This window comes from Cyanistes caeruleus, chromosome 4 (genome assembly GCF_971803275.1).
Source record: "Cyanistes caeruleus chromosome 4, bCyaCae1.hap1.1, whole genome shotgun sequence".
NCBI lineage: Eukaryota > Metazoa > Chordata > Aves > Passeriformes > Paridae > Cyanistes > Cyanistes caeruleus.
Genome location: NC_141704.1, coordinates 37,404,389 through 37,431,955, shown reverse-complemented (window position 1 = coordinate 37,431,955; position 27,567 = coordinate 37,404,389). Strand labels below are relative to the sequence as shown.

General features: G+C 35.5%; 1 protein-coding gene across 8 annotated transcripts in view; it reads right to left on the bottom strand.

Annotated features, from left to right (window-relative positions):
• The window catches only part of CDK17 (cyclin dependent kinase 17), a 94,083-nt gene that overhangs the window by 27,421 nt on the left and 39,095 nt on the right, over positions 1–27,567 (bottom strand). For 3 of the 8 annotated variants that reach the window (XM_086887703.1, XM_086887702.1, XM_023933725.2), the window contains exons 3-5: positions 24,093–24,131; positions 15,232–15,396; positions 9,051–9,184 (exon numbers count right to left, since the gene is read on the bottom strand). In XM_086887703.1, the coding sequence (XP_086743829.1) occupies positions 9,051–9,184; positions 15,232–15,396; positions 24,093–24,131 (338 nt within the window). Of the gene's footprint in view, positions 1–9,050; positions 9,185–15,231; positions 15,397–23,818; positions 23,945–24,092; positions 24,132–27,567 lie in introns of those variants that run through there. The other 5 variants (XM_086887706.1, XM_086887704.1, XM_023933743.2 and 2 more) reach the window with 3 other exon arrangements.

The window sequence follows — 27,567 nt, the reverse complement described above, 5'->3', positions numbered from 1 at the left end:
GTGGATGACAGAAACTATACTGACAAGCACCATCATTATATACCAATCCTTACTGCTTTGGCTATTCTGTTTATTGGTGAGTTACATTTCTAGACCAACCATTATTTAAGGTATGTACCTACTATATGGCAACAGACAACTTGCTAGTCACCTCTCCATTAAATTTTAGTTTAAGAGTTGATTCTGCTAAATTCCATGCATGAAATTCTGTTACAGACTCACAAAGAGAAAATAATTGTTCTTCTGAGTCTACAGACATCTGTCTGATGGCCCAAACAATCCACTATGGATCAAATGAAAATGCTCTTGTGTAAGCATCAGTCTGGATTAGCCTTCTCACCAGTGAGACATTGCAGCTGCAACCACAGGCTGTTCACTAATAAGTCACTGTGCTTTTCCTCACTGGAGAATGCCTAATGACATCTAAAATACTGCATCATATAACCGTCTATGCAACACAATTTAACTTCATTACATGTTTACTATAAAAGAACCTCCAAAACACACCAAATTTTTACACTATCCTTTCCTTGTATATTTTAACTAAGAATGTGTATTATGTGCTACCTCACGATACAAAAAGCAAACAAATTCATTTTAAGACATTAGCTTGTGCCAGTAAGAATTTAAACATTCTAATACACAACTTTTAAGCATGTACTCAATGTATCATTTTAGTATCAGATACCATGTGGGGTTTTTTTCTGAAGGTTGCCTTATCAAATTTCAGCGCATTTTTGTCAAATGACAGCACAGTTGAAGCCAACTGGATCCTATCCAAAATTATGATATAGAACAAAGACTGCTAGAGGCAAAAGTAAATATAATAAAAAAAACCCAACTGCAAACCAGAGAACATATTTGTAAAAAGTTGTTACTTGGTTACAGCTCTGTAGACCTTCAAGGTCTCAAAGAAAAACAGCAGCATGCGCATGCACCAAAAGAAACCTATAGCATCCTTGCAGCACACTATTTTAATACCTTTATAAATAGGCTTCAATTACTGTAACCAGAAAGACTATTTTAACAGCTGTGATGAGTTATCTATACCAGTCTTCCTTATATATATATAGCCATTGTCATTCCCCCACACAACTGACAGGTTTAGCTATAATTTCATTATGATGCATAAAGTGCATTTTTTTTTTGTCTTAGCCGTGTGATTTATCTGAATATTACATTTTTCCTTTATACTTGAATGTTGTTAATGTTACTATTTTACTGAAACAATAAATCACAATTATTCAATTACTATTCTGCTAAATTTGAGGAAAGGGTCATCAAAGAACCTCTTCAGTTAGCAGCCGTAATGAAAAGACAACCTTAAGATCAATCTACAAAGGATCACTGCTAGATCTCACACCACATATCCATGCTGCTTTTCAGCCATTCTGTTGAAATGCAACACAGTTTAAGAAAGTGTCAATTCTGAGTGTATTTGGGACAGAATTGACCCCAAATAGGGTGGATTTCATTAACCAATTAAATCAAAAGGCTTTTTTCCAAATATACTGATAGAGTACACAGAATGCACTTTCAGGGATTTGATCATGAGATTGAGGCCATTTGAGACCCAGAAGAAACACCACTGACCAGACAGTGCATGTTCTCTGCCTCCTGCCCAACATAAACACGGTTTGTCAGACTGGATTTTGATATGCCAGGCAAAGACAACGAGCCAAGTGTAATCAGTGGCATATGATTAGAAATTCTAGGGTTAAATCTCTGGTTTGGGACTAGGTGTCACATTTTCCCAGCACATCTACTATCATCAATCAACAAAGCAAGGACTTCAACTGCCAGTAGCTGAAGAATGTTATTGCCAATATCTATAGTACCTATGGTCCTCAAATAAAAATGTAAAATAAATGTAAATAATATAAAAATTAGAAGCATAGAAAGCAGCATTGCAAGCAGGTATCTTTTTTTTAAATTTACTTTAGCACCATGAAAATCTTAGGGAATGTGCTAAGCATCTTTTCAGCTGTATTTGCAACAATTAGTATTTTTGAAGGCACGAAATAAGAATTACAGGCCAACAGATTTTTTTAAGCAGGTAAAAATCTGAATTCCGAACACTTTCTTCCTCAAAATACTTTTAGTGAGAATTTTCATTTGATGGATATGCTGCTTAGGCTACCAACTAGCTGAAAAAACCCTGCTCTTTCACACATTTTTCAAAAAAAACATAGGCTGTTATTTTATTTACATCATCTCTCTCATTAGTTTTAAAGAGAAAGGTTTAAACTGTTCAACATAGTGTTCACAAACTGCATTCCAGGAACTTCTATCCACAACCAACGAAACCAAACTAAAACAAATACATGTGTCATAAAACCAGTTTTGAAAAATAGGAGAAAGGAGAAATGAAAATCAAATGTGAGACATTAATTTTCCTTTCAGCAAGTATACAAATACACAGGGAATTTTTAACAGATTATACCAGAAACACTTGAAAATTCTTTTTCTGATTTTTTTGGCTGTTTTTTTGCTTTTGTTTTGGGTTTTTTGTTTGTTTGGTTTTTGTTTTTGCTTTGTTTTATTATTATTTTATTGCATCAGAAAGCTTGTCAGGAAGTGTACTTAGAGAATATAAGGAAAAATATGAAAAATAGTAACAACCATAAAAAGATCATGCCTGATTTTGTTTGCCTGCTAAATTATCACCTATCAAGATACCACTCTTGTAGCATTAGCCTCAATATAAACCCTGCTGAAATTCAGAATCTATAGCTCTTTGATTCAGTGGTAGGTGCTGCACAGAAGAGAAGGTAATAAAGCAAGCTCTGCCTCACTACCACACCTTCCTGATTTTCAAACACGAATTTCTGTACATTTTCATCAGTTTCTGTAACATAACAGCAAGAGAAACTGCCCTAAAAGAAAAAAGGTAGCATAGGTTACCAGCTTTTAAGAAAAACGAGGTCAAGAGGAAGGAAAAAGAGAAAGAGAACACACCACTGCAAAAACACAAACTCAGACATTTGAAACAGTTCTGTGTAATATTAATTACTAACACTAGCATTTACATCATCAACAATGCTGTAAGTACCAAAAGGTAAGTCCCATGAAAAAAAAGGCTAATTAAAAATAAACCAACTTTTTGAATATGAAAATGGGAAATCAGACATTCCTGGATAAAGGCTGGAGTACAGGGTATGACACTGAACCCCATTTCTCACTTCTCATCAGAGGCATTTCTGTGATTACAAGAGATGTGTTTTATAGATGACTGAACACATGCAATGTGATACAAGACTACTCCTAAATAGAACTTAAAGGAAGTCCAAGTCATCAAGACACAAAACCAAGAAAGCATATATTCCATCCTCACAGGAAGAACATTGCCTAGTGCAGTAACTTTTCTAAAGGAGCGTTTTCAAGTGGAATGCAAGAACTTCAGCACCAGAATGACAAAGGTTCCCAACAGAAGGGCAAAAAAAGTGTTAATTGCTGATAACAAAGGCAGTTATCCTTTAAAAAGTCTGGTAGAAGGCATGTTAAAGTCATGTTACTGAAGCTGAAATTATTTTTCTTTTTGTTGCATCAGTGTTCTGTAGAAGAAAATTAGTCTGCCCATCAAATAGATCAAAAGGAGGTCCATCAGCTTAATCAAAGCCATACTAGCAATTTAGAATATGCACCTGGGTTTTTAGAAGGGGGTTTCTGAAATCACCAAGGGTCATGGAAACATGAAAGTGCGAGTTTATAAAAATGGTAACACATTTTCTAGTGTAACCTTGAAAAAGACTGAGAAAAATGAGATCAGTGTGACTGACTGGAGATAGTATAGTGACCACTGAAAATAAAAAATCTTCATTGTACAGAGCTTCAATTTTTTTTTTTTCTGTCTAGTACTGAAATCTTCTGGTAGGTGATCATGTGCTTAGATTCATAGAACTGACAATCAGAAAAAAAACTACCACTTTCTCAGAAGTTGTAGACAACACTCAGTAAATATGGCAGAGAGAGTTCTGTAGCTGCCAAGCACAGAAGGAAGGGGGACGGAGGAAACTTTGCTCAGAGAAGGCCCCAGGTAGTAAAGCCTGCTTGGTATACAAGGAAGCCTCCTGGATGGCAAGATACTTAGGGCTGAATGCTCTGGCTCTCTTGGATTAAGTGGCTTCCTGCTTCCAAAACTAATGGTAGAAGAAAATAGTGTACTGCCCATGACCAAAAGCCTGGGTCAATACTGCATCCAGTCTGTTGTTCAAGCATTTAACCAATTGAACGGAGCTGAGAGTGCCCTTATATGCACATGAGAATGGGGACCTATGAACCACATTCTGATCTGAAACCTATGAACAAATTCTTAACACTTCTACCAGCTGAAACATCACTTAATTTTCTGTATTTTTCTTAGGAGAAGGTACACTTGTCCAGGTGGACCAACAGCATGTTGAGTTACTGTTTGTCAAGGCCCCCTCTGCAGCTACACTCCAGTAAAGAGTGAAGCTCACAAAAAACTTATTTTTCATCTACATTTTTACTTCCAGAAGGTGACCATCACAACACACACCTGCCTACAGCATCAATTTGTAGCCTTCTTATTTCCTTCTGTTCAGCTACAAGTACTAACCCTACAGCTAATCCTCCCAGGGGAGAATTATACCCTATAGCAGTGTGGTAGGAGCAGTCTGATCTGGAACACACTTCTGTCACTAATGTGATGGTCAGATGGATAAGAACTGTTTCTCAGGATAAAATATCTGGGAAACAGGCTGGTGAACAGTGGGGTATGGCCCTCTGCCAGTTCACATGCTAAGACAGCTAACAGACCTTGGACTTCTGGGAAAGGGAAACAGATGTTTCAATTTGCACAGACTGTTTCTCCTTATTTTTTATCCACCACAGCTCTTAATGATGCACTCAGCTATCCAGTGCATGGGCACAGGGTCCCCAGTGAACACTTACAGCTTGTAACATGAATTTATATTAATGCATTACTTCTTTTCCAGAAAAATCAAACTAAAAATGCTTTAAGCTATAGTTCCATGATCTGGAGAAGTGTTTTCCACTGCATCTCAAAAGCACCTGCACTTAAAATAGTGATATACGTGTAGACATTCTTAAGCTGTATCGCTGATACTTGAAAAAATTATTCCATCCGTTTTGTTTGATAAACCATTTTACTGACTCAGTAAATAATCATTAATGTTAGCATGAGAATAGAAGACATTTTAATTAAAACCTAACAGCTGTCTGAAGCCAAACTCTTCACACAATAGATGCTCACACCTACTGTCAGGATGGCTCCTGCCTGAATGAATGGAAGGAAGGAGAAAGAAAAAGTAACTGCTTTACTGACAATTTGTAGCCTGTGGATTACAAGCAAAATAAACTTTATCTAGGCAATACAATGAGACTCTGGTATTTTCTCTTTGTCTTCTAAGCACATGATAACAAGGAACAATCATTTAAAAAACCCCAATCTCAAACCACAACTGCAGTGCTGTCGAATTCAGAAGCAACCACATTATCTTCTCCCTGTCATGCTGGCCTAAATTATAACTGATGGGGGAATGGGGGCGGTGGAAATGACAGACTGAAAGCTGGCATTTCCATGGCTGCTACTGTGCATGGAAAGTTTTCACCCCAACAGACTTTTCACTGCTGAGCAGGATTCTTTTTCATTGCACTATCACCACTTCTTATTTAAAATGTTTCATATTTAGGTTACACTGCAGTATGATGATTTTCTATCTAAAGAAGGACAATTTAAGGTTATGAAATTTCAGCTTCCTATTGCTATGGAGATTGTGCTATAACAAACACATTTTTAGTTTCTCTCTCCACTGTCAATTTTGTATTTTCCTATGTGAAAATTTTACAAAGATCAAGTTTTATTTCCCAACAGAATCCTTCATATATTCTTCAGCACAGAATATGTCTGCTCTTTGACAACTTTTATTTGTAGCTATGCATGTATTATTTAACTGCAGTGGAGATGGGCACTAAAAATCAGTGTATTCTAATGGACAAAACATGTCAGGAATAACAATGCTGCTTTTTTTTTTTTTTTTTCTTGCTAATTAGCACTTCGAGTACAGTATGCATTTTTTTAGCAAGCATTTAATAAAATATGGTCGGGTTGCTAATTTTCAGAATTTTAGAGGAAGTTCAAGCTGAGGATAAAAAATTTGGTTATAAATACAAAACTCCTCTAAGTAAAAAAGATCATGTCAAGGTTTCAACTTTATCTAATTAATTACCTCCAAAATGAATTAGGACTTCTGTAAATTCAGCAGAAAGAACCAAACATACATAACCAAGAAATTATGTACAAAGAAATTATGTATAAATACAGCAAATATTGGTCAAACTAAACACAAGAAAAGACACAGCCACAGTGTGACAGGCACATTTATCTCAGGGAGGAGGGATAAGGAATATTGCTTTATCATGTTATCCAACTATGTGTGTTTAATTAAATACATTCTACAATGGATTTCAGCAGGGGCTGATGACTTCAGCAGACTACAGCAAAAATATTCTGTCACATATGTACTAATTTATTCCAACCTGTCATGTATAGCACACAGCTATAACTCAACTTAAATGGCCATAAAGGGAGTATACCTCAGGCCACCCAACTGTCTAGAGACAACAGATCCCCACCAGCCATCAAAATAAAACTGAAATAATAGAAACTGACATCTTGACATAGATTGCTTCTTTCTCTTTATATAATCACAATGTTACTACTGAATCAGCCAACTCCATGGCACAAATCCCACAAGGCATACAGGCACAGCTCTTTACAAGAGGAAAGAAAACTTGATTCGGTTCTCTCAAAGGTCAAGGAAGCAAGTGATCCCATTCCAAAAAGAGCAAAAGGAGTAAAATTGGGTTTTCTGTGGACTTACATTTTGCAGCTCAACTCATAAGTGAATATTGTGGTTTTTAACTAGCAGTGGATACATTAGCAATGTGTCCCTATGCAAAGCTTTTTCCACAGAAATAGAGAATCTAAATCTGAGATTTCTAGCCATTTGTCAATTTCTAGTAATTTGTCATTTTAGTCAAATATGACAGAAAATGTCCACTGGGATAAACAGAAGGAGGAAAAGACAGACAAACAATGTAATTACCTAGAGCCTTTTTGTTTAGGAAATGAGAAAGCCGACTGAAAAGATTATTATTAGAAAGGTGTTTTAACCAAAGCTATGAGATTGTTGTATTTTCCTCCCTCTGGAATGCACGAACAGGTACAAGTCTAACCTAATCTGCTACAAAGTACTTCTAAAAAGCAAACAGAAGTCCACCAAAAACATCTCCCGTTCTTAAAATTCAAAATTAAGACTGCACACATCAGCATGGAATCTTAAAAGAAAAAATCACCATATCAGTACTATGGTGATTTGAGGGAAACATTACAATTCTCACAGAATATACATGAATAGATGCCAAAAAACCGTTTGGTCTTTCACTAACTGAGCAAGTCAATGAAGAAATAATGCTAATTTCAACAGTCAGAAGCAAGCATTTGGAATTTGGAGGAAAGTGAGAAAATTAGCATTGCATAAACAAAACTTAAACGCTTCCCAAAGCCTCTTAGACAATAATATTAGAATTGTTTTACAATTGAAGAGGCAAATGAAAAGATGCTTTTATTTGAAAAAACCCAAAAACCTTCTGAAAGATTACACAGGAATTTCCTGACTTTTACTATTCCTGAGGTATTTACTAATTTCTTTCAGAGTTCTTGAATTCCAATACAAAAGAGAATCCTTCAATGGTTCTTAGCCTTCTCTGGAAGACTTGACAGATTTCCATTTCAGTTTCTTAATTTCATTATGAATCATTAATTTCTTTGTTTCTTTCTCCTTCAAAATATGCATTACAAAATGAAGAAGAAACAGACAATGAACAAAAAGTAAATAATCCTTTAAAATAATTTCCTTGATTTTTAGTTTCTCCAGCATACATTCTTATAAGCAGGTTTTCACAATGGATTTTTTCCCTAATTTAAGTATCCTGCATAAACCAATAAATACACCTCTGTTCTCCCAAGTAAACTTCAGCAAGCAAAGCCAGGAGAACAAAGGTCTTAGATCAAACAACATAGAAGTTAAAGAATTTGAATACAAAACCTCCCAGGTGCAAGAAACTACCTAAATAATTAATACAGCTAATTCACACTTTTGAAATGATATCTGCAACTACATGCTTGGAGTCTTGGAATTCCAAGCGTAACAAAATGCCTCACAAATAAAAAAGTTTGGGCATGTACACCGTACTGTAACTTAGCCAAATCAGTTTCCCACAATCCAGTATTTGATATGAGGCCTTGAATGAACATTCAAAATCCTACAGCTGTGCTTATTGCTATAAAGCAGCAACTACAAAATTCTACACGCTTCTGTAACAAAGACATAATTTTAACTGTAACTTTTATACAGTCTAGAAAAAGGGAAGTGTTCTGTTTTAGTTCACCAAGGGAAATGACAACAAAGCAAGCACAAGGGTGGCTAGTATTCATAATGAGACTCATAAATAAAGGAAATTATGTGCACAGTTATTCATAAGGTACTTTTCCTCCTTTTGTTTACCATCCTGTAAAGTTCCGTTCATGAAAAAAAACAGGAAGAGAGGAAAAGGCTGAAGCAGTCAGGACCATCGCTGCTGTTGTAGCATTTGTTTTGCAAAGACTAGAAAACATTTTTAAGTAAAAAATGTCTAAACCATGTATCTTCTTGAATACATTCACTGGCTTGCACACAATGGAACAGAAAGCTATTCACTTAAGTAGTAAGCTGCTGTAGCAGCTATTCACTGCTACACTTAAGAAACTCCTCCCAAAAATTCTAGTTTCAAAACATATTTGGATTTTCAAAATTAACAGCTCATAAACAGTGCAAGATAACCATCATTCTGTGTGACAAATGGAGACAAATTTAAATTGTACTGAAATAATGCTCTCTGCATGAAATATATGGCAGAATGTTTGGTTACAGTTAATTGAGAAAACAACCAGTTACAACAAACAATTAAAGCAACCCCCAACTCTCTTGACAATTTAAATGATCCTTATATGAGAAGTGAATTACCTCCATTGAGATTCGTCTGTGTATCCGGTTTCTGAGACAAACTCCTGTGGGAGACTGAACTTCATCAGATGACGTTCCAGAAGCTTGGTCACTTTCCCCATCCGACCCCATTTTCAAATTTTCATGAACAATATCTTAAAAATAATCCAAAGAATTGAAAATAGTTAAACAGCAATGCATCAAACAGCTCTTCTGTACAGATGGAAAAGAACTGAATGATTACTGTGCATCGATTTACACAGCGGAGTCAAAGACTCACCACAGCCATGGCAGTCTTGATACATACTTTTAATGGTTCAGTAATAACCACAAAATGAACAGGATTATTTTATAGGAATTCTATGCAAACTTATGTGCAATGCAGCAGAACTCAGTTTTCCAAAACGAAAGACAGACATTCTAATCTCAACTGCAATTCCCAAAAGCCAGCTCCCCCTCCCAGCTTCAGTTCCTAAAAGCTCTCGGTACTGCTTCTCTTTTAGGTGGTCTTGGGTATACAACATTACTGAGGATAATTATCATTTTCAAAGCAGACTACCTGATTCTGGTAACCTAAATGTATCTTCAGAAAGCTTAAAAGTCCTACCAAGAGGCATAGCAGTATTTTCAGAAATGACAAAATACAGAAGCTTCAAATATAAAATCCCCTGGCACCCATGTGTTAAGTCAAAGCCATTAAATGAAATTTGTGACCTTATGGAGGAATTTACCTAATTGCTTGAGTAATGTGATACTTCACCTTCATGTCACCTGAAACTGTTGATTTTTAAACAATCCTTAAGATTCATGCACATGCAAGCTTATGTATATTATATATACATATACATAGATATATTGCTTTTAAGCACCAAAGACTTTTTCAGACTTTGGAGATAACAGTGTAGTGAACAAAAGAAAATCAAAGCAGTGTCATTATAGCATGAAGAGCCAAATGATTTGCAAGAGGACACACAGGAAATTGGTCATACAAGAAATTCACTATGAGTAAGGCTCCATCATCAACTTTGAAATACCTAAACTCCAAAATTACTCCAGAGATTAAATGCCTATACATATAAAATAAGTGCTTCAAAAGACACCAGTTTCTCTGCTGGCTCCTGATCCTTACTATTAATCATTATCTTCTACAAGGTATAAGAGAACCCAAGGAACAACTAAAAATCCCAGAACTCTATCCCTAATAAATGCTAATACTAGCAAAACACACAGAGATCAATTCAGCCTTACCACCAATACACTTGAAAATATTTAACATTTGCAAAGCATTACAGCAACTTAAAGCCCCACAAAACCAAAAGAGAAACTGCAAATTTCACCACCATCAACGACCAAGGAAATTGGATTTTTCTAGGGAAAAAAAAAGCCATTAGGGCAATGTTTCGTTATCTGCACATCTTCTAAAATATTTGTCTAGCTTGGCTCACATAGAATCATGCACACTTCAAAGGAATAAATTCTTCCTCAGTACAAACAATTTCCTTTTATGGAAAACAGAATGGATAGAAAAAGAAAGATTAATTTGTAAGCTATTAGCAACACATACTTTAACTCAAAATACTGTAATTAAACACAAACAAAGCATACATCTGACACAAAGCAAATTTTCCAGCAGTGATGCAGATTTATATTAGATTTCTATTAAAAATCCACACTGAATCAGAATTTTCCCTGCAAGTCATGCTCAGATTTGGACTAAATTAAAAAAAATAAATTAACCTGCACTCCTTATATAAAAAGCAAACCTCTGATTTCAAACAAGCTAAATACTCATCAGTGTTTCTAAAGGCATGGCAATTTCAACCACAGGAAAAAATTTCCAGAAAGCAGTTCCTAAAGATCAGCCTTAGTTTTGAAGCTAAGCAGAAAAAACGTGACTCTCTTGCTAAGTCACTAAGAAATGTCTTATTCTCTGTGGTGACTTGACAGCTATCTTTTAAAAAAATTTCTAACAAACTGGGGAAAATAATTTTAGTAATATAAAAGCATTATTCAAAACACCACTTGCAGCAAAGCTGTTATGCCAGCACTGTTATATCTGGTATAACAGCACACTCACCATATCGGTTCTTTAATAAAAACTCTCTTTTTAAATACTTTTCTGAGAAGTCATGTAACCGAATTTAGCAATTACAGCTCTTGAGATTCTGTTAGTAAAATGAAGTGCAACAGCTACTGACAATTGTTCCCCACTCTATTTATCCTCATGTTAGAACAAGCCCATTGGTTTGGACCCAAAGTCTATTTTCTTTATGGCAGCTAGGCAAGGGACAGCTATCTCAGTAATCCCACAAAATAAAACCCAACAAAGTTAAAGTAGTACTGCATTTTTAGCCATGGTGCGATTACATAGTTCCTTTTTCAGAGAGACTGATATTTTAAATTAAATAATTATGGGACTGATACTGTCATATTATTCACATTTAATTCACAAAGGCATTTGTATTATGAAATTACTAGTAAAAAATGACAATTGGAAATGCAATGCTCAGAACTACACAGAGCACTCTAGTTGACAAAGATAATTCTTCTTCTAGGAAGATAACCTATGTAAAAACACACAAATAAGCACTGTTTGAAGCACTAGTAAACAAACTATATATATGGGACAGATAATGCAGTTGTGAGGAGATTCTGTTTTATGAAGACAAATCAGGAATGTGAAGACACAGAGGGTGTGTACCATTCAAGTCTAAAAATTAAGTATTTCAGACTTATATAAGATGATGATTTGAATACCTCTGTGATATGATTAATTCTGTTAAGTCTGGATAAGCTATATACCCAGAAACAAGAGGGTTTATGTAAGATACTGGCTGGAGCAACCAAAACTGTATTATTAAGCACATGCATTTCCAACGTGCTAAATACCCAAATGCTCCTAACTATAAGGGTTTGCAGATGTTTTAATTATTTTCTAAACAGATATAATTTTAAGCTTTTTAAAAACGACTGTGTTATCATCTGATGTAAAAGCATCTTTTTATTTGATTCAATTAAAAAGGCATTAGTAGCGCCTTACGTTCATTATTTTAATGGCATAAACCCCAGACTAAGGCATTAACCCAGACATTTTAATCATTTTTACACAGGTGCACAATGATGTTTAAATAAGCAATCATGAAAACCATGCAAATATTTCACTAATTTCTCGAAGCCTTTCTAAAGACAAGTTTACCTGCATGAAAGCTTGCTTGCATAGTCTTCAGAGGTTTTAATCATTCAATAATGTATTGAAATGGTTTTGCTGCAATATCAAGCCACTCCCTTACACAGATGTTTATTTTAATGTACTCTGTATATCTTATTAAATATCCAGAATGGTCATGTAATGAAAAGCTACATGCAAATGACTACACAATAACAGGGAAACTATAGAAGTACATTTAAAGGAAAAGGCTGTCCTCATTTCAGCTGTGAGGAACACACAACAGAAGAAATTAATACTGGGAACCTATGGTGCAGCAAATGAGAACTCTTCCAAGTGAGCCATAATTGAAGTCACTAATTCGTACTAAGTCAGACTGTATGATCTTTCCACCTTATTTCAAAATATTACAAAAATAATCATGTGACTTGCATAACGGATTTCTTCCAAGGTGCACTTTTCCAAAGCTTACTTTTCTATGAAGTGGCTACATTACACAATTAATTTCAGTGATAATATACTTTGAACTGAGGAAGGCCATAGTGAGACATTGCCTTTGCCATTCTTTACTGAGCTAGGAAAGCTGAATGGAAACATCATTCATTTCAAATAATATTTATGACAATGAAACAAACTTCATAACTGTATCAACACAACCAGCAAAAGCCAGGATTAACTCTCTCCTAGCTGGTACTGCAGTTCACCATCAGGGCCAGCTTCAGTTAGCTCTGCACATTCCAGGAGCCTCCTCGGAAGTGGCATTACTATAAGCAGGGAACAAGATCAACCGGATTCATTCTGCATTCAGCCAGGTCAGGTCCAAAAAAGGTTTATTAGCTCTGGCTTCATCAAGGACTGCAGCAGCTAAATGTTTCCAGAGGTACAAGACTGCAGAAGCTGTACAGATACAAGTGAACTAAAAAAAAAATCTATCAGCTAAACCCTCACTCAGTAGTTTCACAGTCTGGTCTGAGAATCACCTCTGTTATTTAAAATCAACCTGGTAACTGAACACTAAATTTAAAAATTGCTAAGAAATTTTAAAAAAGGTACAGCACAAAAATTTTTCCCTTACACAGTATTTTACAAAACATAAAGGCAACAGAGCGTTTCCAAGCAGAAATTCTTTCTTAAGTATCTTGGGATTTTACACATTACCACAACTGCAGACACTCAAGTTTACTATTCAAAAAGCAAACCAAACTCCAAAACCCTCCTAGGCTTCTCAGTTTTTATAGTGGTAGTCTCATTCAAATAAAGGCAGCATGAAGATGCACTTGTGGCAGGTCTCAATTTAATCTGGTTTCCTTTAACAACCATCCTTTACCTGCCATGATTTTGTGGTATTTCAAGCATATCTTTCTGACACCACTTTTCTACATCCTCTAAGAAAATAGAGGAAAAACTGTAAAGAGGGTGGATGAAGAGAGCACAGGAAAGTCTCATGCAGTGTAGCATATTTGACTATTTTGTTTCTGATGTCATTATCCCAACAGGGAAAACCTCAGCTTCCTGATGAGTAATAACCATTCTCATATGGCAGGAACTAAAGAAAGAAAGATGTGAAAAAGGAGCAGAAAGAGAAATTCTGATTGCACGTACTTATACTCCTGTTTTTTACCGCTAGATAACATGCACAAGTAGCTTTTATTTAAATCAAATAAGGAGTTAAAAAAAAGACATTATTGTATCCAAAGCAAAAATAGGCGTTTAACATAGACATACAGACCAACTAGGCCCAGTGGAAGGTGTTCCTGCCTACAACAGGGAGGTTGGAACGAGATGATCTTTGAGGTCCCTTCCAACCCAAACCATTCATTCTATGATTCCATGACACACTCTGTAAGTACATCTATTCCATACTACTTATAAAAAATTACAAATTGTTGTTGAAGGCAAAACACAAGTTGGAGAGCACAGGCATCTCTGTAGTAAAAAACATTTTTGCTGCTCCTGTACTTTGTTTACATATATATAGTTTGAAAAATAATCCATAAAGACTACATATTCAAATACACAGAGATTTCTCTAACTACACAATTAATTTTTTTAAAACTCTCTCTTAGATTCTTGGCAACTTAACTAAAGCTTTGCTTGGTAAAAATGAAAAAGCAAATACTGCATACAGGACTTGAGAGAAATTAGAAAGTGATACAGCAGTCAAACTGGCACACTAAAACCCATTTTCTTGTGTGATAGCAACAGCTGCTAGAGTAAATTCAAAAAGATGTAAGTCTTTTATCAGTTGGAATGGTAATTCAAGCAGTAAAAAGACATGTTTTTGAACCTGATGAATGGTATTACACCAGAGGAGGACGGAAGTGGTTTGACTATCTCGAAGATCAGTTTATCACACTTCAAAAGGAGGGCAGGAGATTGAAAAAATAATAAAACTCTAATTAAGCTGTGACTTGCTCTCATTTTTCAATATCAATTAATTAAATGTAATTTAAAATAACATAAAAGCAGGATAAAACATTAATGGTGACTGGAGGCAGCAACATGACAAATTACGTGAAGAAGAAAAAAATATTTCATAACTTATTTGCTTCACGGAAGCACAAATATAGCTCAGGACCACAACAAAAAGATAATTATAGTTGAGTGGCCTCAATTTGAAAAATATTTTTTTTTCTCTATAATAATGAGAATACAGAAGTTCTCTTAAAAATTCTGCATATAGCATGATTATCCTCTGTTTTTTCATATTACATTTATTGAAGTTCTTGCCAATGCTTAACTGAGATGGATACATGGGCTCCTTGCAAAGTATTAAGAAAGAATATTTTGTTACTTTAAACTTGTAAAAAAATCATGGGTGATTTCTATGTCTAAAAATCTTCTAATTGCTTTCTTCCTGAAAATCTGAAGAGACATTCAGTGCCTTAAGAACAAATTTCTCAAACTCCAGAAAAAATTACTGCATGCTCAGAGATTTATTAAAGCATTAGAGTATCTGTACCTCTTGTTATGAATCAATACCAACATTATTTTTCAAAGAAAAAATTAATTTAAGCAAACAATGTAGAAAATTACCTAATCTGCTCCCATTTCTGGGCATTGCCATGAAAGAGCCGAGGCTGCCCCCTATGACGCTGTGTGGTCTCCGTAAAGGGGGCTTCTTGAAAGATCCCGTGTACTGGTGGAGAAATGAGTGCATGCTGTGAGACGTTGGAGGCCTGCCATTCTTCACAATAGGCTCTACAGTTCACAAGGATCAAAATATTCATTGCCACAAGCAAGAAGGATTGTCAGGAACATGCCAGAAGAAAAAAAGAAAGAAAAAAAAAAGAGTTAGTAAACAGGAAATCACCAGTCTGGTAAAACTATCTTTCATGCTAACAGCAGACCACCATACTACAGCCATTTCCCTATTAACAAACAAGTACAAAACACAGCATTAAGTGTTACCTAAATTTATATTTACTAAATCCTGTAACTCTGCTGCTGGATGAGTAAATGCCCTGAATATACAGTCTTAGAACATCGATAAAACCAGAACATTGTCATTATTTTCTTCTGTCTTACTGCACAATGCTTCATCTTTATTTTTAAACAGGACAGCTGATCAACTGTGATGAGCAAATTCAGCTATAAGCCTTCAAAAATATTCTCCCTCTCAAAATTCTTGTGGGTCCCTAGTGCCAAAGCCTTGCCATTGGAGATCTTTAGAAGTAAACACACCTGTCTATACCTCCCAGAGCTGTCATGCCATAATTAAGGTTATCAGGGTATCAGAAAAATTAAGCATTCAATTTTTTATTTTGGCTTTCTTCTAGATTGTGTTTCAGATGGTTCACAGAGATTTTTTAAAAAGAAATTATTATCATCAACAAGCACTTTATAAAAGAATGAAATGTTAGAAATTTTTCCATCTTATCTACAAGTATAAGCAAAATTTGGGTGTTCATGCTCCCTCAGCGACCTGACTTTTCACAGATGGACTAGCCCTCCAGGACAGACATGGTCTTAGAAGCAGGCTACCTCTGAAAAGATGAGGAGGTTGTTTTTTTTTTAACCCCCAAAAGAAGCAGAATAGATGTCCACCTGCATTGACTGTCACAAAAGTGGACTTAGCAGAACCACCAAAGAAGTCATTCATGCAAGGAAATAAAGACGAAAGAAATACTCTCACTTCAGAAAACAAGACCAGAGTCATCTGGCAGCTACATGCAAACATTCTCCCTATACAGGTTTTTATTTTTCTGTTCTGCCTAAGAACAGAAGCTATGCCTAAAGAACAGTTGAGATTCAAGTAATTTTACTTTTCCATTATTTAATTCTTATTAACATTACAGATTCATTATTTGGTATTATTACAGAAGACAGAAAAGGCAGCAGCCACACACTGAGCAAGCACAGTGTGAGTGCTACTGTATGCAGCAGCACCCACTGGAGCCACTGTTCCCAGGGTGTGCTCAGAGCTTCACTCCTGCCTCCTGGGACAGGGAGCAGTCTGGGATTCTATTCCATCACTCCACCTTATTATATACCCACATGAAGGGATCCCAAAATTTTCCTTTCCCTTCCAAGGGAGTAAGAAAAATATAGCTAGGAGTACATATTTTATGGAAAGCAGAATTTCAATGGAAATGGAAAAAGGAAAGGAACAGCAACAAATGCCTAATAACCTAAGGAAAACAGGATCCTGAATGGAACACCCTACCCCCCCGCCACATATACAAAAACCTCCTAGATACATTACTATGATTAGTCTGAAGCAGAGACAGAAGTACACAGACAGAATTACCCAAGGACAAGTCAATGACCTTAAGAAATAATTATGCAAGGAATTTTTGCATATAAACATGAATAACAGAGTGAGACAAAAAACCAAAAAACATTAACTCAGCTGCTGCAGGGAAAAAAATAAAAGCCCTGGGGAAAAAAAAAACATGCTGCAGGCCGAAAACAGAAAAGACATGTCAGCACTGTTATAAACCTGCCTGCATCCTTTCATTAGCATCCTTCATAAACACATCGTCAGAGCGGGTGAACACGAGGAAAAAATACACCATACATCTGTGTATATGTTTGTAAAGTATGACCAGGGTCCTCAAACCTCTGCATACCTCTGTCTCAAATGCTTATTTCTCTTCCAATAGTTTGCATCACCCTTTTGACTTAAGAGTGGTACCAGCTTCCTTGTTGCATGCCTTTAACAACAGATTTATCCCAGGGCAGCAGGCAGCAAATTCCTCATCAGTTTTTAACAGAATCTGTAACTACTTCCACATGACAGGGAACAGGTTCACATTCAGCACAACCAGTGCTTTTGCCAAGTTAAAAAACTGCTTTTTGCTTTCCATCTTTCTTGCTAATTTGATTAAATTTCTAGCCTAAACACCTCACACTAAGTTTACATGCAGTGGTGAATAAATGAATAGTACCTTGTATGCTACGGCTTTTGTCTACTCATGCTGAAAGCAATCGACCTTCATGAACTGTTCAGTATGTAAAAGAGGCCAGAATTTATGAATACACTGAATGTCTATTGAGACTGAGTTTTATGTTCATTACTAACATGACAGTGTAATGCACAGAGATATTATGGAAAAATCTGTTTTCTGCATGATGCTGGTAAATTTGTATGTATTTATAGTTTAAAAGAAAATTCCTAAAGTATCCTAACATATGAAAAGTTCAGCTCAAATATAAGGATAAAAACAGATCACATTAATAAGTAAATTTATAAAAAAATGAAAGATAAATGACTGATTATAAGATCCAATTATACAGAAATAACTTTTGTCATCATAGGCAACTATTGCCTTCCTTCACTGTCCTAAGTACTGTACTAAATTGTAGCCCATTGGAGCTCATTATAAAATTTTGCAATGATAATTTAGGTCATGTAGTAGGACAGGCATAACTACTGGCAGACAATGAAGTGAAGGTTACAAAAACACTCACATGACACTGGATTTCTGACTAAGACAAGTATTAATACTACTCATTTATAAATGGGGGTTTAAAATCCTGATACACATTAATTTACAAAAAGGAGGGACTATATGGCATATGATGGTGTAACACATAGGCTAACATTTTGGAAAGTATATTTGTTATAAACTATTCAGTGTGCATTGCTGTCTGCTAGGAGCTTCTAAAGACATTAATTCTGTACTGTGTTACCTCCTCCCTGCAAATGCAACAGTAACAGCCAAGAGCTGGAACAAATATTGAAAATGATCAAGCAAACTCTTGCTGCAAATTAATTTACAAGACTGTTTATTGCAGTTTTCATGCATGTATGAGATACAAGAGTTAAATAAAGTGCTTTTGAAAACACTACGTAACTCTCTCTCTCTCTCACGAGTATTTCTTTTAAAGTTACAATTTCATTTAATTCACTTCATTTTTTCCAGAATTATTAATATACTCATTCATTATATTTAAAGTACAACACTGCAGTTACAAAATGCAAGTTTAGTCAACTGTCTGGCCTTGAATATAATACATCTAAACTGTAAAAGTTGTATGCCTTTACTACATATATCTATAAAAACTACTTATAATTTTATTTCTGTGATTATAGGTTTGATTTGTCTTTAAAAAATGTTTCCCCTATATAAAACTCACAAACATCACTTAGTTTAGTGTCACTGTACTTGGTAAATAAACTCAGTAATCACATGCTGCTGTTGGCTTAACATTCAGCAACAGGCAAAATGAATGATGGAAATTAAAAGGTACATAAAAAACCATTAAAAAATTCACTGTACAAGTGGATCTAATGCATTTTGAGATCATGCACAAATCTGGTCTTCCTCTCTCACCTAGATTACAACAGCAGAAGCATGATACAACCCACAGACTCAGCAGAGGGTACCTGGGGATGCGCTGCATCCACCACCTCCATCAGCACGAGAGTGAAAAAGCCAGCCATGGCAGGTTGCATACGGCACATGGAATGATTCTTCTGTGGGAACTCCACAGCACAGGATGTTAAAACTACCCAAACTTGCTTGACTCAAAGGGAGACTAAGCAAGGTCTCATGCTCAGGGTTATTAACCACACAGAGACTTGCCTAGTTCAGTGAGTCTCTGAGCTAGAAACTGATCGAGTACACTGGGGAAGTGATGCTGTACTTTGGACTCTAATCTTAGACTTGTCCTCAAATGTCATCCTCAGAGACTGAAGAACAGACAGGCAGAACTCCAGCTGTCCTTACAGCACAAGACTTCCACAGCACCTGGGCATTTCACTTGTGTTCCTTGTTGCTGGCACAACCATTCCAATAAGGGTCTTTGTCTACCATTTATCTACAGCTTCTTTCCTCACCCTACCCTATAATCTGTACCTCCAAACTGATAAAACAAACTGGTATGGAAAACAAGCTGAAACAGGGACTTTTCAGTGGTTCCTTTAAAATTGTGTTTTGTCAATTGTTATTATATCCTCTTCTTATTTTGGCTACAACATCATGTAATCTTGGACTCATCTTTCAAGGAATGCCATTTCAACTCTTTCATTCCTTAGGCAGCCTACTAAACTATCATGCAAATCTAGCTTTTAAGTGCAAAAAAAGTTAAAAAAACATTCTCAATGAGAATATTTATTAATATTATGCTGAAGTACAGAATGACCACAGTTTTCTTTTCATTGTCGCTGAACAATTCTTGCAGTAGACACCCTTTAAAATAGTGTATCTACATACACACATTAATTTTCTATCTATAATAACACACACCACTTTTTTTAAATGCCACGTCCGTGTCATCTTGCTTAAGTGTGCACCTTCAGCAAGGTTTAAAATTAAGCAATGCATGATGACTGTGCACTTTTGTATTACTCAATGTTCAAGTTTGATGAGTGCTGAACTAACCCTTTATATAATTTGGATTATTTTCCTGTACTTCTCACATTCTGTCATTCAAACTTCTGTTACTATTGGCATAACCCAAAATAAATACAATAGTGTTCAAAGAAAACACTGTTCAAAATGCAATCAGCCTGGCTTAATAATGGTTTAAGAGTTGCTAGATCATTAAATGTCTTGGAATACACACACATATTTTAAGAAAACACTGTACCCAGTAAGGTACCATTGCTTTGCTAAATTTGGATTAATGCCAACACCAATGCTAACAAACATACAAAATCAGAAAACAACTCAAATGAACCACTGAAATAATTCAATTGTGAAGTGGCATAAATATATGTTTGAACATAAGTGGAACTAGTTTTTTCTTTTTACTTCATAATTATGAAAACTTCCAGAGTCAAGTAGAACAGCAGTGCACATAACCAAGAAACCTGTCCAAGGAATTAACTAAACCAAACAATTTCAAAAAGATGCCTTCTCTTCTTCCCTTAACTGCAATTTAAATTAACCACAAAACTTGACCTGAAATTACTTCTGATTTAAGCAATTTTTTATTTAATCCACAATGTTTCTTTTCCTCATCCATCTGTGATAACAAAGACCCACACTACCACTTTCTTTCCTGTGCTGGATTTACTTAACTGGATTTACTTAAGCTGAGCTCCAGAGAGCCTGCAGAATTGCCTGGCATTTCTTTGCAAAGCCTCAGCAACTGACATACTGTCACACGTCAGTCAGCTGGTGGATTAAAGAAATAAAGAGTTTTCATTAGGAATGTAAATGCATTTTAAAACACTTTTTATGAATATATATTATCACATACTCAACTAACTCATTTTTTTTACTGTCCCATGAGTATCTCTATTATGTGACAAAGAGACCGAGCTTTTTTTTTTAGATTTCACTGCCTAAATTTTGCAGTGGTATTTTATTTAACTGGCTTTAATAAAGACTTAAATCACCACCCATACAAGGTGACATTCTCCCTTAAATCAAATATCTCTGACAGAGCTGAGTATAACTGCAAAAAAATGTTTGATTCCACAATCACTATACATTCTGGATAGTAAACTATATAACTACACATTTTAAATTCATATAAATAAAGTTAAAATACACATGTGGAGTTTTATAATCAAAGTAAGAGATATTGGAGATTTAGCATTCATGATTACTGATTTAGGTATAGAATAGGGATTGAACCCAGGCATGTTCCATATTCCAAGTAAGGATGAATTTTTCTGCCTGCCACAATTTACTGCTTCTACCAAAAGTGTGGCTCAAGGTTCCTACCCCCAGTCCCCAACAAAAAAGAACTGTAATTTTGATTTAGGTTTTTGAACTAGATCACTATGGGATACACAGAGCACAGCTGCTGGCAGAAGGATGGAGGGAGAACCTCACTTGACACTTCTAGCTACAACTTGACTTTTGACTGGCTCAAGTATAACAAAATCTCACTAAATGTCTCGAGAATCCACTACAGGATTTTATAGGACAGGACTCAATGTAGTTTCTTTTCCACCACCTTGACCTTACCCTTGCTCCAGAAAACTTACAAGGCTTTTTTAAAATTTGATAGAGAATGGAAAAGTGTCAAAAATCTACATTTGTGAAATTAAATATTCATTCTCTGAGCAGCTTTGCATTCATGAGGCTTGAGATGCATCATCACAACCTTTCAAAACTATTTATGTAGGATTCTCAAACGCCACTGTCATACAACTTACTCATATTTCAACATCATCTACTGCACATTCATTTACCTGATCTAAATGTTAGGCTCTGCTAATGATTATTCAGTTTTTTACATATAAAACCTAATATTTTTTTTTTTTGGACTTGAAATATAAAATATTTTGAATGAACTGCTGAAGAAACTGTTGTCAAGAAGCCCTTTACTTCTCCAGAAAATCTAGAATGTAAGCAGGTGAATTTCTGATACTACAGAAATTGGCATGCTGCACTGTATAATATTTAATTACACTGCTGTAAGGCAGTCAGACCCACTCAGTAAAATTAGTTGATTGCAGGTGACAGCTTCCATAGGAGATACATTTAAATAACCTAAAGCAGCAATATGCTTGCTGTATATGTACTCCCTAGGAGCTGGCTGAGGAACACTACAAAATACTGTGTATTAGATTATTAATAATAGATTATTTTATGGGCTAGTTTCCTTGGATTCTGTTATGTGATATCCAGGAAAACATTAAGTCACTCTAAAAACAGAGCAACCACTCAATACCATTTAAACCAGTGTTTTTCATTAAACAATAAGATGAAATCTTCAAACAATTGAATATTACAATTATAAATTTGGCAAAACTTCAAGGGATTACTCCCATTGCTCAAATTAATCCATTTGAGTACAGCGGTAATTCCAGAGCAAATGTTCTTCACCTGCACAACAAAAGGCAAAAAATATTGGTAGAACATTTGAAAAAATATGCTAATATAACTCTGAAGAAACACAGTTGTCAACTTCCTCCAAAGAAATTAAGTACCTCAATTATTAAAATGGCACTGTAATGTCCTATAAACCTTTTTTTTTAATTTAGGACAGAAAGGATAGAAATTTTTCTGGCTATTTGAACTACAAAAACAATGCAAAAAACCAAACTGCAAATATGAAGGCAAAGAATGAGATCAAGGCATCGAAAAAACACTATAAAAAGCCTTTCAAAGTTGACTTCATGCAGAGTGAGGTTTTGCCTTTAGTCTGGGTACCAAAACAATAAAGATCACAATCAAGTGAAATATATTAAAAACCAAACCCCTGCCTTTAAGATTTATGCATTTCATACTGCTTAGAAGATAATTCTCTGATAATATATCTGGTCATCAGAAACTGTACTGGAACATGGTAGCTCTGTACCTCAAATCATGTAAGCATAACATACCATCAGTTTAAAACTGTAACTGCAAAAGGCATTACACTACACCACACCCTTCAGAAAAAGAGTTCAGCTACAATTTAATTCAATGCAAGTCCATACACAGCCAAGATACAAGTATCCTTGGCCTCCATCCTTGCATTTACACACACAACTCCCAATGCAAACATCTGTGAGACCATGCTGCAAACCAAACCAGAGAACAGAGGATCTGGCTCCTTTTTGCCCTACTTTAAGAAACAGTGTTGGCTAGTTATTTTACTTTTCTGTACTTAACGACTCCACCTGAATAACATTTGAGAAAAAATCCCTGCATATTCATCAGTGAGCCTACACTAACAGAAATCTGGTGTATTTAGAGAGTCCACTTCTGCATCTAAACATGATGTTCCTGCCAAACTTGTATTCTACTTGTAAGGAAAACACTTAAGAGTGGACAAAGACCCCACACAGCCCTCCAAGACTACAGGTCTCTGCAGCATGCTTTCAGGCATTGAATTTTCATGCTCGTTTCACTTTATAAGCACTTTCACATATGAACAGAGCCTCTAGGTTTTGTGGGAAGAAGCAAATTAAAACAGAAGGGAAGAAAGAACACTATGTTGTGCAGCATACGTGGGATGGAGAAACCATACTGAACAGTAATAACAGAAATGAATGCAGACCACAGCACAGAAGGGTACATACAGACTATAATAAAAACATTGCCAGCACAGTGTAAGGGACACTACAAGGATCTGTGTTTAGCTGTGACAACTACCAGTTACTCACAGTAATCTGTAGCTCTAGAATGAGCTCTAGAAATTCTGGGGATTTCTTCTCCCCCTTCTTCCCACCCACACCTTCATACTGATACTTTCCTCCAACATCAACAGAGAAATTTTACCAATTTATTACCAGTAAGCATTTCTGTGCTCATATTTTCAATTCAAGTACACTGTCTTGAAAATATGTTGCAACACACTGTTTTCCTTCCACACTCAAGGAATTATACATAGCAGATGGAATGGGAATTTCTCAGCTCTGTTGAAGATGACATGAAATGATTAAAACTACAAAGGCATTTGGATGTTCTGAGACAGTATCGCAATGTGTTAATTTTTATAAACATTCATCCCTCTTATCAGAGTATTAACTAGTCATTAATGCCTTAAACCTAAAAAACACTTACGCACTTTACCGTAGCTGATCCTTCCATTATTACTCACACCTGTAAAATTACAAAAAAATTATGCAAGTGTTCATGAGACTGGATCCTATGATCACATCACTGTGCTAAAAGAGACCAAATGGAGATAAGTATTATTTTACAAATTCATGTAGCCATTTCTATCAGAACTTCATCTTTTTTGGTTTAGTATGCACATGTGTATTTATCTGTACCAAAAACCCCGACAAAATAGAATGCTTTCCAAATTACTTATAAATTAATGCAAGAGCTGTGGATGTATTTTGGAATGCGTCTTGCAATTATTCTTAAAAGCATGCTTGGAGTTTGTGATAATGCATTTCATAATATTAGACAATACAGCCACATTTTTTGCTTTCATTAGCGATCATATGCTTTTGAAGTATTTGCATAAATTTTACACTTAATTAGGCTTTAAATATGCATGATTTGGATGTTACTCCCAGCCAAATTTCATTAGTATGTCATTGCCAAAGAAAAATTTCAGGGGCAAATTTAGTTGTCAACTGCTAAAAATTACCATTTAATACTTTTAATATTAATCTAAATTCATATATTAAGGTAAAATCTAGAATTAAAGAAGCAAGCCAGCACATTGTTAGTATGAAAAATTAAAAATATACAACAAATCCACCTAATTAGTTTTATATGTTGAAATATCACAGACCATGAAACGCTTTTGTCCCTAGATAAAAGACTAGCCCAAAGTACACTTCATACAGTTCATAAGGCTTCAGATACATTATTAGGTATTTCACTGGTCCCTCAATTTTTATGGTTTATGACCTGATTTGGCAGTGCTTCCTCATCCAGAAGCCAATTATGATGAACATAATTTGTAAGAAAGATTTAAGTATATATAGGTTTCTGGTCATTAAATAATTTGATGATGTTCCAAAAAACCCAAACCCAATGGTTATTCTATATTCAGTGCAACAGCTCTGTGCTACTGCATTGAACAATATGGGTTGATCCCTGCTAATCCCATTTTGCTGCCCATGGATGAGTGATGCATACTGAGATTGTACTGACATCAAACGATGAAGGAGGCCGTGTATTAAATGAGACTGAATACAAAAGGGTAGCTGATTCAGTGGTACCAATGCACTGCAAAGAAATCAAAAGTTATAGATCTATTTTTATGTCTGTGAGCTACAAATGGGACAATTTGTTCTACATTAGGAGCACTGTTCTTTGAATCTTGAAACAACCCACTCAAAGCTGGAGCTAATGACAAGGTGGGCCTCTGGATGGGAGCTGCAGTTAACTTGAAATCACAGGCAATTGTTGTGGGAGAAGATACATTTAGCAGGGGGCTGAACAACACAGGTTATTGCAAAAAGATGACCATAAGGAAAGGTCCCTAGTATTATGCACAAGTGATTTACATATGGAATGGCAGTGCTGAACTGCAACTTCTAATAAAGACTTTTACAGGAGATATTATATACATATATATTCATATATATATATATGAAAGTATTTCACAGGATATAAATAATATGGAGATAAACCTGGATTCTAGGTCAGCACAGATGTGTTTTTCTATGGACACAGTCTCTACAATCTCTATAACCCAGTAACACAGCTGTTTCCCAGGAAGGAAAAATAAATAGCATAAATTATAACCCTCAGTGAACACAGCCATCAGCATGGAATGACAGGAGAGAAGATGTGCAATTTGCTAGAAAGAAAAAATTAAAACAAAAGAATTGGACAATAACAATGGAATTAAATTCTGCTGTTAAAGCCTTCAGCATTCAAGATCTAGTCTTGCCTTCTGACCTGAAATGCACAGCTTCAGTGCCCTTCAACTCTTACTTCTCAAGTTCATAATGTAATGCTTGAAAATAAAGCACACATGAGGAACCACTTTCTGAAGATTATTTGTATCCCTGACTTTGATTCTCTGAGATTAATATATTGGCATGGCTTTGATTTACTAGACAGTGCTTTTAAACTTTCTTTAGGAACAGATTCAAAGCCTGTTAACTGGGCACATTTCTTTCTCTGTTCCACAGGGTAAAGGAGCCATTTATTCTTTAAAGCAGAACTATGGAGATGGTTACTCCTGCCTCTTGAGATCACCACCATCGCAGTAAAGGATGCACTTTCAAGATCTTAATGCAGCTATCTTTATAAAATATTCTTCAAGAGACTACATCCTCTCATGTGTCTCAGCTGGATATTTACAGTTAGTGGAGGCTTTTTAGCACTGTGATTTTTTAAGATGCCAAGGAAAACCTTTTTCATTTAAGCACTCCTATGTAAGCAAATTTTTTTAAATGCCCACTGAAGGATTTTTTCCAGGTCATGTTCTTTGCCAAACTGGTCTTTCACCAAAAGAGAAAAATAACTTCTTGTCTGTTTTTCCAACAATTGTTGTTGCCCAAAGCCCAATCCCTGCAGTCTGTCTGAAAAATACTCTTTCCAAAATATCTTCATCTGTGGAAAAGGTAGAGCATCCTTTAGAAAAGCAAGACTAGCTAGAGCAGCAAGCATTTTCCAGCCCTACTTTTGAAGAAAAGTAAGGCCAGAAAGGAAAAGCAAAGGAAAACAAAAATCCACAATGCAGCACCCTGTTCACCTCTGCAAGATCAAAGATAGCCCAAGTACTAATAACTGCATTCTGGAAGAATCTGAAAAAGGTAGCAGGTATCAGTAAAACTTTTTTTAATAACATGAAATGATGAGTTGAAGATTAGGCACAGGAAAGTACGGGTTACACTCTTTGTCTTCTTCCAAGAAGACCGACAACACCTTGAGTGTATCCAAGAAGACTGGATTAAGGCATCAACTACATTCTTCATGTATTACCATAGCATATATTATTATCACAGTTTTAATATGTAAGGTTCCTTTTGGCCAATGAATTACCATGAAAAGCAAAATAAAAAGAGCACTAAAAACTAGGTAAGTAATTTGCAATTAGAAACATTTTCTTGAATTGTATTTTTTACTTATTTTAACATGAAATATCTACTGACAAGTTAAGCTCGTCACAGTTTGGCAACAAGCATACACACATCTAAGTATTACTGTTTGGGATTATTCTCAGATAATACTACAAGCTGCAAATGGTTTTATAGATGGTTTAAGATGGCATAAGCTCATGCTTCTGTAAAGAAGTTATTGTGTTCTCTGTCCCTTGAGCTGACACCCAGGGCATGGTCCAGTTTAACGTAAAATGTTTTTATTCTTCCTGGATTCAGTTTTCAATGAATCAATTCAGCAACCCAGTTCAGTACACTCATTTATGCTGCTAACAGCTTTTTTATGTTCATCTTTCAGCATGAAAGTAACAATCTTTGCACTTGTTTACATAATGAAATCAATCTTGCAGAAGTATATACAGGTCTGAAAAAATACGCATCAGTAACAAAGGCAAATACAAGTGAAATCATGTGGGACAGCTCAATGTCTCAGAAAGGACTAAATAGGTATCAGTGCAAAAATA